Source organism: Cervus canadensis, chromosome 14, assembly GCF_019320065.1.
Source record: "Cervus canadensis isolate Bull #8, Minnesota chromosome 14, ASM1932006v1, whole genome shotgun sequence".
Taxonomy (NCBI): Eukaryota; Metazoa; Chordata; class Mammalia; order Artiodactyla; family Cervidae; genus Cervus; species Cervus canadensis.
The window spans coordinates 10342393-10356224 of NC_057399.1; the positions used below are offsets into that span (position 1 = coordinate 10342393).

Sequence of the window (13832 nt, forward strand, 5' to 3'; positions counted from 1 at the left end):
GTGACTCCCCCAGGATCACACAGGGATTAGTGGGAAGTCCTGGATTGACTACTAGCTCTGCCCTCTACGTCTTCCTGTCCAAGCAGTGACTGCTGGCTGCCCAAGTGACCCTCCTCCAGGTGCTAACGTGGAATTAGCCGCATCCTCTCCTCAACCTCCCTGGGTACTGTTTTACAGACAGGAAAGTTGGACCCCCACTACCCGAAGGTCTGCGGGCACAGAGGGAATGTCTTAGATGTCAAATGGAACCCTTTCAATGATTTTGAGATCGCCTCCTGTTCTGAAGATGCCACGGTGAGTGCCCCTTTCCCAAGAGGAGTGGGGTTGGGGTGGAGGGAGACAGAATGGCATCTGGACGCAGCTCTGACACTCCTGACTCCTCCATCCTTGACAAGGTGAGGTCACTGTGTGAGGAGGGCATGAGTTAGAGAGAGGAGAAGTTCTGGGCTCTGTGGGACTTGGGGTGCCGCCCCTCCTCTCTATGGGCCTCGGTCCCATCTATAAAATGGGCCTAAGAGCTCCCAACCCTCCAATGAGGATCAGTGTCATTTCCTGATGGGAATGCATGTCTTCCGGGAAAACTATAAAATGCTTTGAAGGGGAAAAAAAATGCTGTGAAGGGCATTTTTACTGTGGCTTGAAAATATTATGCCATATAATCTCATAGAGAGTGGGGAGGGAAGAGCTTACTTGGAGGGAAGATTTAAAAGGATAAGACTGGGAGCATTAAATGCCTACCTTCTCGCCTTTAGTCTTCCTTTTCAGGGCCATCCAAGGGGGCCCCTCTCACAGAAGGGGTTGGGGGTTGTCCCTGCCCTGTCCTGCTCCGGAGACTGCGCTGGCTCCCCAGTTCCCTAAGGATATAGCATAAACCCTTCCTCTTGGCATTCGGAGCTCTCCCCTGAGCCTTTGGGACCACGGTACTCTGAGGGATATTCTAGGCTGAGAGGTGGACTTGCTGTAATCTCCAGCCTGGGAATCAGGCCTGTGGCCCGTCCATTCACCTACCGGTTAGGATGGCACAGATTCCCAGAAGCCTCGGCTCATCTCCAGCCCCTGCTTGGGCTGGAGGACCTCGGGAAAGCCCCTGTCCCTCTGAGGAGCCCCAGCTGCCTTTCCACTGGGTAACAGGTAGATGCAGACAGACTTGCCCTGGCCCTTCTGCGGAGCACTGCCGGTTTTGCTGCTCAGGATTGTCGGGGTGTGAGGGGACCCCAGCTAACACTCCCCATGGGCCGTGTCTCTCCTGACAGATTAAACTCTGGGACATCCCCAAGCAGCTGCTGACCAAGAACCTCACAGCCTTCAGGAAGGAGCTGGTGGGCCATGCCCGCAAAGTGGGCCTGGTGGAGTGGCACCCCACGGCTGCCAACATCCTCTTCAGCTCCGGCTATGACTACAAGGTGGGTTTGTGTATTAGTCTCCTGGGGCTCCCCTGACATAGAACCACACTGGGTGGGTTAAGACAACAGAAGTGTATTCCCACGGTTCTGAAGGCCAGAAATCCAAAGTCAAGATGTTAGGAGGGCCATGCTTTCTCCAAGGCTATAGGGAAGAGTCCTTCTGTGCTTCTTCTAGCTTCTAGGGGCTCCAAGCTTTCCTTGGTGTATAGCTGCCTCACTGCATTCTGCCTCCATCTCTGTCTTCTCTGTGTATCCACATGTCTTCTCATAAGGACATCAGTCATAGTAGGGCCCACCCAAATCCAGTGTAGCCTGATTGTATTGATACTTCATTACATCTGTCAAAACCCTATTTCCAAATAAGGTCATATTCTGAGGTTTCGGGTAGACATAAGTTTTGGTGTGGGACACTATTCCATCCATTAGTCTTCCTGGAGGGGGTGAGCTGGACCCTGCTCAGAGATGCCTCACCCTCCTTCACTGACTGTCAAGTTAGCAAGCCGTGGGCCTGTGGGATGAGGACATTCACAGCACAGGAGATCTGATTCTGTTCCCACTGTCCCAGTCTCTGACTTACAGTGTGACCCGGCAAAGTCCCCGTTCTTTGGGCCTCAGTCTGTACACCAATGGGGTTGATGCCATCCTGACTTCTGAACTCTTCCTTTCACAACTCGATAAGGCTTTACAGAGGCACCTCAGAAGCCTCTGTGATGGATCGGAGGGTGGGATGGGAGTGGTTGAAAGGTCCTCTGCCCCATTCTGACCAAAAGGACTCTGTTGTCTGTCTAGATAGGGTGTGCTGCTGCTCATGGGTCTCCCGCGTGGCTCAGCTGGTAAAGAGTCTGCCTGCAATGCGAGAGACTTGGGTCGGGAAGATCCCCTGGAGAAGGGAAAGGCTACCCACTCCAGTATTCTGGCCTGGAGAATCCCGTGGACTTAGAGTCCACAGGTGCAAAGGGTCAGACACGACTGAGCGACTTTCACTTCACTGCCTACGGTGGTGCAGTTCTATCTGCACACAACTCCAGGGGGCCCGGTTCACATCTTGGACTGTGGGAATGGGCTGCCCTGGAGCTGTGCCGTATACAGCCTCTGCAGCTAAACATGGCATCCCTTATTAACTGTGTGGTGGAAACTGTTGCTAATGACTGTTTGAAACCCCCTGGATTAGCCGGTTCCCTGGGGTCCTCCCAGCGTGGATGTTGCGTTGCTCCAAGCAGATGGTGTTTTCTTTTCACTGCTGGACCGCCTGACTGCTGACTCCCCCCTCCTGCTACGTGGCCACGTCAGCGGGCAGATCCATCCTCTCACCCGAGGCCTTTTGGCCAGACTGCCATCTGTGGCTTCCCTCCCGGGGATACCGTGTTTCACTGCACCCTGGCTGGCGTGTGACTGTGGGGGCTGGGGGCGGGGCTGGGTTCAGAGCCGGCTCTCTGCTGTGCAGGTGATGGTCTGGAACCTGGATTCAAAGGAGACTGTAATCATGAGCCCCGTGAAGACAATTAACTGTCACCAGGACGTGATCCTCTCCATGTCCTTCAACACCAACGGCAGCCTGCTGGCCACCGCCTGTAAAGACCGCAAGATTCGGGTTCTAGACCCCCGAGCAGGCACCGTCCTCCAGGTTGGTGCCAGGCTGGGGTCTGGCTTGGGGTCGGAGGAGCCAGGAGTGGAGTGGGCATGGGGGAAGCACAGGGGCTTCTGAGAACAGAGCAGTAATGCTGTCGGTGTTCTAGCCAAGGTCTTTATGCATGGTGTCCCCATCTGTTGGGAGGTGTTGAATATATCATACCCATTTTCAGTTGAGAAAAGTGAGACTTAAGAAAGGCTAAGGGACCTGCCCACACTGAAAGCTGAGACTTGAACCAGGTCTAACTCCAAAGCTGTCAGTATGCCTCGGCTCTGTCAAGAGGCGTGACGTGGAGTCAGGAGACCGTAAGGTACCACCGTTATCCACTGTGTGACCTTAGACAAGCGCTTTCTGCTCTCTGAGGTTTTATTTTCTCATCTGCAACAAGAGGACATTAGTCCTTCCTCTGGGAAGTTTAAATGAAATAACCCAGGTGATGGTGCCCACTTGCATGTAGTGGATGCTCAGTAATAATCTTAGCAAAAACGTGGAGCTGGGCTGAAGTCTGCCTCTGTCTTAATTTAAAAAAGAACCCGCAACAAAAATAGTGGGAGAGACTTTATGTGGTTGGGAAAGATCCAGGAAGGCTTCCTGGAGGTGGTGCCTCTGGAAGGATTCCCCAGGCAGAACTGGGATGAGAAAAGAAGGCATTTCGGGTGGAAGACAAGGAGTCCCTGACCACACATGTCACTCCAGGAAGCCAACTATAAAGGGCACCGGGCCAGCAAAGTGCTATTTCTGGGGAACTTGAAGAAGCTGCTGTCCACCGGCACATCCCGGTGGAACAACCGGCAGATGGCCCTTTGGGACCAGGTAAGTCACCAGAGCAGCCCTACCAGCACCCCTCACCACACCAACCCCCCAGCACCCCTTCGCTGAGTGCTGGCTTCATCTGTTCATTCAGGCATTCACTCACTGACCAAACTGATTGATGAAAACCAGGGAGGTGCCAACAGCCTGATGGCAATCACCCAGATCTTCTGCATCTTGTCATTCAAGGCGGCGGCGGGGGGGGGGGGCGGTCAGGACTTAGGAGAAGCCTCGGTGTCAGGGAGGGGAGGTGGCTGAGCCTGGGACCAGGACTTGGGGTGGGGTGGGAGAAGGAAAGGGCCTTCTGGATGGGGGGAACAGCTGGGGCAAGGACTTAGGATGAAATAGGGAGGCGTGTGAGCAAGAAGAGCTGCCTGTTCAGCGTGGGTGGGGGTGGGGAAGGGGGTGAGGACGAGGCCAAGTAGTACTGGTTTCAAGGAGCTCTTGGCCAGAGTTGAACGGGCTGCTTCCTCTCTATCTCTGAGTCTCCTTGCCTCATAGTAGACAAAATCCAGGAGGAGGAAGGCTGGAGTGACGTCATGCGTATGAGAAGTGATTTGTTAAAGGCAAAATGCCAGCAAGGCAAAAGGAGGTGGTCTGCCTCTCACACACACGCACACACACACACAGAGCCCCGGGGCAGGAATTCTTATCTCAGCTCGGCCGAGGTCCTCCGTGAGTGACCCACAGGCCTTCCCGGACCTCCTTCCTTTGCAGGATGACCTGTCTGTGCCTGTCACAGAGGTGGACCTCGACGGCTCCTCCGGTGTGCTGTTTCCCTTCTACGACGCGGACACCAGCATGCTCTACGTGGTGGGGAAGGTCAGTCTGGCACGGGAGGGAGCCGATGCCTGGTCCCGCCGGCCTGGGGCCCCTGGAGTGCAGGGCAGGGGCAGGGCCAGGCAGGAGTGGCTGGATCCTCTCCCCCCATGGTGAGCCCCCAGCCAGCCCTGTCCCACCTTCCAGGCTCCACAGGAGCACCTGGGGCCAGGGCTTTGGCCGGACACCCTGAGCTAGTCACCCCCCCAATTCTGGGTCCAGGTGAGGAGGGGCCAGTTGGTGTTTCTTGGCAGGGGCAGCTTCGAATTTGGGGCAGAGGGGGTTCTTCGCCGGGTGGGACTGTCCTGTGTTTGGCATCCCTGGCCCCTCACCCCAGGGTCAGGCATAGCAGCTACCTGCCCACCCAGTCATTATGACAGTGACAACCTGAAGTGCCCCAGGGGTGAGACCCGCTGGATGCTCTCAGGACACCACACTCTTGACCTTCGTGTGTAGCTCTTGGATGGAGTGGGGTTCAGGTCTGTGCTCCCCACGCCTCTGCCTTGGAGGCACACGGGGGGGCTTTGGGTCATGGTTGGGGGGATTGAGTGTTAAAGTGAGGACCCCCTGCTGCCGTGGAGACCATCCCCTGGTATGCCCTTGTGTGAGGTGGCTCTGCCAAGTCACACCCATAGTGAGCATCAGGTTTCTGACGTGCGGCCGTGGGGCCAGGAGGGGGCTCGCGGGACCCAGCCCTGAACGGCGCCCTCTCCCCCACAGGGGGACAGGAACATCCACTACTATGAGATCAGTGCCAACAAGCCCCACCTGAACTACCTGACGGAATACCACTCCTATAACCCACAGAAGGGGATCGGTGAGTGTGGGACGCGGAGGCCACGTGGGGCCTGGGGAGACAGGCACGAGTCAGCTGCAGGCCCGGCCCTAAAAGAGTCCCCATGTGGAAGGGGAGACAGGTCAAGACTCTGAGTTGATGGGAGCTCTACTTGACGTATGTGGGAGGTTCTCTGGGAGCACATAGGAAGAAGCCAGGGAGGGCTTCCTGGAGGAGGCAAGACCCGAGGCGCCAAAAGGGAAGCAGAGCGAGACTTGGGGGGAGTGTGGAGGTGTTGTAGCTGAAAGCTGAGCAGTTACAACAGGAGCAAGAAGGTGGGGGACCCTGACCTAAGAGAGGCCCTAGATTTTAAGTATGTTTAGGGGTAAGAAGCAAAACAAGACAGGATACAACTCTGTGCCCTCGACAGGAAACCCACTTATTCGTAAAGACACAGCTAGGTTAAAAGTAAAGGTGGAGAAAGATAAGAGAGCGTGCTGACGTTAATCAAAGGGGAGCTGGAGTCGCTGTATTAAGGGCATCTGGGGGAATTCCCTGGCGGTCCAGCGGGCCACGCTCCACAGTCCCGATGCAGGGGGCCTGGGTTCAACCCCTGGTCGGGGAACTAGATCCCCGCATGCCGCAACTAAGTGTCCACATGCTGCAACTGAGACTCTGCAACCTAAATTTTTTTTTTTTTAAGTGGCACAACCTAAATAAATAAATTAAAAAAAAAAAAAGACCATCTGGGTTGGGAGCTGTGGGGATAGTGATGGAGGGCTTTGAGCAGAGCACACTTCCTGTAAAAGTCTGGCTAAAATCCTTAAAGATGGCAGGCAAAGTCTGATGGTTCCAACCCCATCTCCCCAGCACGGGGCCTGAGCCAGTGTAGGACTCTTTGTTGAGGGAAGAACAGTGGGAGGAAGGTGGTCTCTGTTCACAACCAGGTGTGCAGCCTGGCTTTGCCACTCACCCTGGGGCCCTGCTGCCCCAGGCCCCAGCTGAGGAATCTCTTGGCCCTCCTCCGTCATCTACCCACAGGTGTTATGCCAAAGAGAGGTCTCGACGTGTCCTCCTGTGAGATCTTCCGTTTCTACAAGTTGATCACAACCAAAAGCCTCATCGAGCCCGTATCCATGATTGTACCACGACGGGTAAGGGCGGTGGGAGCCATCTCCGAGGGAGGGAGGAGCCCCTCCTGGAGGAGGAGGAGCCTGGGGCCTGGAGCCTGGTGCCCGTGCCCCGGGGGAGCCGCCGGAGGCTGGTGGCCCCTCCTCAGAGGGAAGGCTTTCTCGGTGAGTTGCTCAGTGAGCTGGGGCACGGCCCTTTGCTCTGGGCCTCAGTTTCCTCCACTCACAGGGCTTGGGAGAGTCTGCACCCCAGGCTCTCTAAGAGGTCCCCCCAACCATCCCCACTCACTGTCCTGATTGCTCCTGCAGTCAGAATCCTACCAAGAGGACATCTACCCGCCCACGGCCAGCGCCCAGCCCTCTCTGACAGCCCAGGAGTGGCTCAGTGGGATGAATAAAGGTGAGGAAGGCAGAGGAAAGGCTCGGGGAAATGTGGGGGACACTGGAGTGTCCAGTGGCCCCAAGTGACTGAGAGGGTCTGCCTGATATTTGTGTCTTCCCGTAACCCATAACCCCGGAGGACTGGTGGTTGACAGCTGGTTAAGAGCAACTAGGGGCCTTTCCTGGGGGTCCAGTGGGTGAGACTCCGGCCATCAGGATGCATACACGTGGATCGAGGCAGGAAGGGGCTTGCCCAGAGTGGCTCAGGAAACTCCCCCCAATTCAAGGACTTTTGCTCCATGGAAAATGTCTTTAAACCCTGGGCTGTGCAGACTGCCTGGACCGTCTCAGCTGGATCCCCTGCCCATCCGCCCACCACTTCTGCAATTACTCTTTGACCCCAGAGACCTTGTAGGCAGTGGCCCCTGCCCAGGCCCTTCTGCCCGCTCTGCCTGCCCTGACCCTCCCTCCTGGGTCTGCCAACACAAGGGCCTGCAGAGTGGGAGGCCGGTGTTGGGAGAGTTCATGACCTGGTAGATGGCAGAGTGCCCCACAGGCAGGAGGAGCTCGCGGTGTTCTGGGGCAGCCCCTGCAAACCCAGCCTCGCCTAACCACATGCGTGCATTTACGCTCCGCTCTGGCCTGTGGGCTTGTGCCTGTCTGCATGGGGCCACACATGTGGCATGTATCTTCGCGTCTGTGTGGCTCCGTGTGTATCAGCGTCCCTCAGGCGCGTCTGTTCAGGGGCTCTCCAACCTCTCACAGCCCTCTGCTTCCCTCCCAGAGCCCGTCCTGATGTCCCTCAGGCCTGGTGCCGAGCCGCTGAGCCCGCAGCCTCTGCCCTCAGAGAGAACCCTGTCCGTGCCCACGGCCCCCACCTCGCCTCATCTCCTCAACCAGACAGGAAGGCTGCTTGCAGAGGATGGCCGGGGGCCCTTCTCCCTGCCAGAGGAGAAGGCGCCAAGGTGGGCGGCAGAACACAGGCTGGAGGAGAAGAAAACCTGGCTCACAGATGGCTTTGACATCTTTGAATGCCCCCCACCGAAGACAGAGAATGAGGTGCGAACGCGGTGGGGGTGGGTCTACCAAGGATGGGGAGCAGCTGGGGTGGGGAGGCAGAAAGTGAGGGCGAGAAAAATGACCAGCGGTGTGGCCCGGCCTGGCCACTGAACCCACCTTGCTGGTTCATTTAACAAGCAGGTCGTGAGCACCATCCGCATGCCAAGATATGGTGGGTTTACTTACAGATGGTGTAAAAAGCCGAGGGTTTGACTTGGGTATTAAAGTCCCTTCTGGATCTGACTCTCTAGGATTTTCTGTGCTCTCAGAGTCAACTTTTGTTAAGTGCCTATCCCGTGTGCCAGGTCCCAGTTAGACAGGCACTCATATCATCTGATTGTTTTTTCTCAGCGGCCCAGGGAGTAAGTAGCAGCTCAGAGATATAAGGGCTGGTGTCTCGTGGAGGGATTCTGAGTCTGGCTCTCCTGAGCGCTAATTCTGGGACCCAGGGGCTGAATCTCCCCCAGCCTCAGCTTCCGCAGCGGTGACGTGGGAGAACTAATGCTACTTCCCACCCTCATGGGGTCTTGTGAGCGTTCAATGGAATAACGAAGATCCTTAGGGGAAACACCCAACATCTAGTGCCATCCCGTACACCGGCAGCAGTTGTAATAATGCCGAGGTTAGTTTTCTGACCCCCAGTTTCCAGGGGAAGAAACTGAAGTTCAAGAGCAGATAAGTAGCCTGTCCAAGGTCACATAGTTTAGTGGTGGTGAAAACTCCAGTCTCCAGGACTTCAGGGCCAAGTATCCTTTCCTCCACCTGTGGGGAAGTCTAAGGAGACATGAAATATCTGAAACGTCAGTTCTTTTTTGAATTTCATTTATTGGGTGGAGAAAGCAAGGTTTTTGTAAAAGATCTACCATGGCTGCCCCCTCCAGTCTCAGCCTTGTTAATGCAATCACCCCCCTTTCTGAGTGACAGGGGCAGTGTCAGTGCTTCCTGCTGGTGTCCTGCCCCCTTGCATCCCAGGACAGCCCTCCCGGTGACCCTCCCCTCCGCTCTTTGCTCTCCCAGCTGCTGCAGATGTTCTATCGGCAACAGGACGAGATCCGAAGGCTCCGCGAGCTGGTGACCCAGCGCGAGGTCCAGGCCAAACAGTTGGAACTGGAGATCAGAAACTTGCGTATGAGCTCACCAAGGCTCTGAGCAGAGTCCTCTGCCCTCCTCGCCCTCAGGGACACCAGTCGGCTCCATGCGGAGGTCCAGAACCAAACCACAGGTCCTCCGAGAACAGCTACTGTTTCTATATTTTTTACCAGAAATGAAACTCTTGGTCGCTGAAAGATTCCAGTGGGACCTGCTGCCGATTTTCCAATTGCCTTCTTCAAACAATGGTGTCTGAACTGAATCTTTTTAGATGATACCTTGCCTTCGGTTGACTTGCTTTGAAGGGTCCATGATAACTTCTCAAGGGGAAAACAGTACTGTAGAAAGTTAGAGCTGGAAGGACCTAGGAGGTGAAGCTGCCTCTGGTTTTCAAGCTGTGGTTCATAGCAAGGCAGGGTGGGGAAGGTGAAGCCAGGAGGGCTGTTTTGTTTTGTAATACTGGCTTCTATGGAATACATAATTCTCCTACTAAAAACCAGAAGTTTGCGAAGAAGTGGCATGGTCCAGCTTCTTTATTCCATAGATGGGGAAACTGAGGCCCAGAGACAGGCAAGTAATCAAGGTCCCCAGAGAGTACGTGGCTGGGCTGGGCTGAGCTCCTGGTCTCCTGGGTCTGTCTGCTGTTTGTGAGGCAGCACGTGTGCGGTTCCCAGCCCACGGGGCAGGAATCCATCGGTTCTGGGCTCATCTGTGCCCCTGACTTGCTCTGTGACCTCTCGGAAGTCATTCACTCTCTGGCCTCACTTTCTCCATCTGAGCAAGGAGGCCCCTGGAATGTGCTGTCCTTTAGAGGATCTGCCACCTGAAATGAAAAAGCCTTGGCCTTGACCTGAGGAAAACTACTTTGCAGGGTGATGATCTGGGTTTGCTGCAGGAACTCAAAAAGATATTGACAAAGGGGCAGAGGAAGTTTAACTTCCAGGAAATAAGTCAAGGTTCCGCCTAATTGTGGAACACAGACACAAGGCCATCCTCTCTCCCTTCAACTGGAATCAGCCAAGTATGTGTAGACACTGTCCCTTGGGTGGGGATGCAGACCGCAGAGTGGTACCTGTGACCACTGACCGCCACCACCAAAGCCCTGAGGTCATAGAGCCTGCCTCCTCCAGGATGATGTAGGCAGGTTTCAGCCCAAGGTTACAGGAGAGGTCCCCAGGAGGTGGGGAGCCCCAGCCCTGGAAGTGTGGCACCCACCCAGGAGGACTTCTGGAGAGGGATGCCTGTAGTGGGCAAGGAACTGGGACCAGATGACCCTGACTTCCCTGCCAGACTGACAGTTTTTCTGTGTCTCTCTATTGTGTATTCTGAGCCCTTTCTCTAAGGCGCTCTCTCTCTCCGTGGTCAGTACAACAACCCAGCTAGAGACAGGGAATGCTGGACGTTGAATGTGCCCCTCCTTACCAAGGCTGTGCCAGCCATGAGTTTTGCCCAAAGCACAGGGTGATCCTGGAACTCAGATGGGAACTGCAGGAGGGCCACTCGGGCCTGGTATGTTTCAACCCAGGCTGTATGTTCGAATTCCTTTGGGAGCCTTCAGGAACCACAGACATACAGGCCCAACCCCAGACCACTGATGCGGAATCTCCAGAGTAGGGCCTGGCCTGGTATATGTTTTTTAAGTTCCCAGATGATTCTGCAGCACAGTCAGGACAGAGACCCAGTGGACTGGCCCATCTGTACCTATTTTCAGTGAAGATGGGGATCGTGAGCACCAGACAGGATCTGGGACTCCAACCCCATCTTCTAAGTCCAGGCTGAAAGCTCCTAAAAAGCAGGAAACATCATCCTGGGGGTCTCTGGGACCCCCGACTGCAACACGATGAGGGCTCTGTGCCCCTGATGGCCCCCTCCCCTTGCCATGGCCGAGTCCCCTCATTTGCCCACACACACCAGATACGCCCACGTTCCCTGTCGTGTTTACTAAGTTGCTGGGTCCTGCCAAGCTTGCCAAAGGCCAAATCTCAGGCATTGTCGGGGAAGCAGAGCTCCACGGAATGGGGTTACCTCCCCCCACCTCGTCTGTGACCAGCATTTCACAGTTTACAAAGCCCTCTCACCCCCACTCACTGACACGTCCTCCTCTAATACAGGTGAGCTAGGCGTTGTTATCCCCAAGTTCAAAAGGGAATACCTAGTCTCAGAGAATGAAGAATCATCAAGCCCAAAGGCACAAGCGGAAAGGCTGGGAGGTGAGGTCCTGTCTGGGGAGCTGCCCACATGCCGCCTCCACTCGGAGCCTTTCCTTCCTGCTCAAGCTCTCCTCCACCCAAGGGACCCGTACCTCGTGCTTAAAGACAATACGAAGGCACCCATGAACAAACTTCTTTTCCTTTCTTTTTTTAACATCTACAATAAATTATTTAAATTATTTCACAGCAAGGGAGAGGGATAGGTAATTTTTATCAGATATTTTTTTAAGTCATTTTTTAAAAATTGTTTTTGTTGTTGACTGATGAAGTAGGACTTGCCCAGCATTTGCTCAGGACACCCAGACTGTGTTCTCATCTCCTTACTCCATACCCTAAGGCCCCCCTGACTGTTGACTCAGGAACTTTCTGAGGGTGAAGACAGCACTGGGAGATGAGCTCTGGCATCTATCTACAATCACTGAGATTGTATCATAGACGGAAGCAGGAAGTCAGAAATCGAGCTATGCTTTTAATACGAAACCGTGCCTGAAACCCTTTGATTGTTTTAATATTGTTTCTGAAATTCCTTGTACCTTTATAAAAAAATAACTAAAAGTGAAGATAAATAGATGTGGAATTGTGCAATGGAAAGAAGTTAACAAAATAATAAACATCTGCCTAGACATTTTAATACATGGAGTTTTCCTTGATTTGTTTCACAAATACAGGTTTCCCTCGGTATCTGAATGTAGAAGGTGCTCATGAAACCTTTCATAAGCCAAAATGGCTGAAACGTGAAGAAGCAATTACCTTCATGCAAAATAAGTCAAGGGGAAGCACAGATGCTCACAGACGCAGTTCAAAGCTAAGACAGCGTCATGTTAAGGATGCGGAGTGTCGTTCCTGCAGAAGGAGCGTGACGATGCCACTCCAACTGCCCGGGGGCGCTAGGAGGTGCCTGATGCCTCTGTAATAACTCCGCAAAACAGATGCCGAATTTTTTTTTTTTTTTTTAGAAAAGCGAGAATCCGCTTCAGTTTTGTGTTAGTGAAAACAAATACTCATGTAGGTCTTTTGTGAAAGTAAGATGGCATACAGTGAACTTTCGGAGGGAGCCTGGGAGTGGAGTATATTTTGCAGGGACAGATGCAGAGGAGAGATCTGTTTCGAAAAGCCAGGAAAGCAGCTGGATGGAGAGCTGCAATGCCTAGGGAGTGTCCCGCAGAGATGGTTATGAACTCGTTGGACAGTTTGAGATTGAGGAGGATGAGATGACATCAGAGGAGCGGCTATGGGTGCAAGGAAATCCAGGGCACGTGGGGTCTTGGAAGGCTATGCTTCCCATAGCCACTCCTCTGCATACTCCATGTTGCCAGAAGTGGGTGAACCTCACTAGTTCTCTTTCCCCTGGACTGTGAGGGGCAATTGGGACTACTCATCACAATTCCCTGTGAAATGGTCATCACTATCAAGTTAACACCTCACATTACCATTTTTGTGCATGGTAAGAACATTTGAGAGCCAATCTCAACACATTTCAAGTACACAATATAGTGTTATTAATGACAGTCACCATGCTGTACATTAGGTCCCCAGAACTTATGGGTTCTATAACTTAAAGTCTGTACCCTTTTCCCCCACCCTACCTTTTTCTGTCAGCCCCTGGCAACCACCTTTCTACTCTTTGTTCCTATGAGTTTGACTTTTTTTTTGGCTTAGATTCCACATATTTAGATATGGTACAGTGTTTGTCTTTCTCCATCTGGCTTATTTCACTTAGCATAATGTCTTCTAGGCTCATTTACTTAGAAAATGTTAGGATTTCCCTTTCTAAGTCTGAATAACATTTCACTGTACATACATGTACCACACCTTCTTTCTCCAGTCATCCATGGATGGACACCTTTGTTTCCATATTTTGGCTATTGTAAACAGTGCTGCTGTGACCATGGGAGGCAGATATCTCAGAGATCCTGACTTCATATTCTTTGGATATACACCCAGGAGTGGGGTTGCTGGATCATATGGTAGTCCTATTTTTAATTTTTTGAGGAACTCCCATAATGCCAACTGACATTCCATAGATGCTGAGACTTTAGCGTGGGGGCAATTGGAGTTTCCAGAACGGTTTCTCACAATTGCGGGAATGGTTATGTCTCTTGGGGAAATCAGGCAAGAGAGAATTAAGGGAAAATGAAAAATGTAGGTAATGCACAACATCCCAGAAGGCCACAGCCAACTTTGGCCCCACCCACAGGGCCGCAGTTTTCCTAATCAAGACAAGGGTCACTTAGCGGGGGAAGCCCACCTCCTTCCAGGTAGCCCATTCGACGTGACCCCCATTTCTGCTGTGGCTGCCTCTGGGCCAGACGCAGCCGGGAGCCCAGGCCTGAGCATTCATTCACCGCCGCGGCAGGTGGGCGGGACGGCACGGCGCAGTCCTCAGGGTGCTGACGCGGCGGCCGTACCCGCCACCCCCCTCCACTGACCTTCACCCCACCCCAGCACCCCCACCCCACCCCCCTCCACCCCACCCCCAGCACCCCCACCCCACCCAGCACCCCCACCCCACCCCCCTCCACCCCA

General features: G+C 53.8%; 1 protein-coding gene across 3 annotated transcripts in view; it reads left to right on the forward strand.

The window, feature by feature from the left end:
- Window positions 1-11937, forward strand: part of CORO2A (coronin 2A) — a 60753-nt gene extending 48816 nt beyond the window's left edge. For all 3 annotated transcript variants that reach the window (XM_043487058.1, XM_043487057.1, XM_043487056.1), the window contains exons 3-12: window positions 178-294; window positions 1254-1403; window positions 2848-3027; window positions 3730-3846; window positions 4561-4665; window positions 5383-5479; window positions 6479-6591; window positions 6877-6967; window positions 7733-8007; window positions 9025-11937. In XM_043487058.1, the coding sequence (XP_043342993.1) occupies window positions 178-294; window positions 1254-1403; window positions 2848-3027; window positions 3730-3846; window positions 4561-4665; window positions 5383-5479; window positions 6479-6591; window positions 6877-6967; window positions 7733-8007; window positions 9025-9156 (1377 nt within the window). In that variant the 3' untranslated portion in view covers window positions 9157-11937. The remainder of the gene's footprint in view (window positions 1-177; window positions 295-1253; window positions 1404-2847; window positions 3028-3729; window positions 3847-4560; window positions 4666-5382; window positions 5480-6478; window positions 6592-6876; window positions 6968-7732; window positions 8008-9024) is intronic.
- Window positions 11938-13832: the final 1895 nt, after the last annotated feature.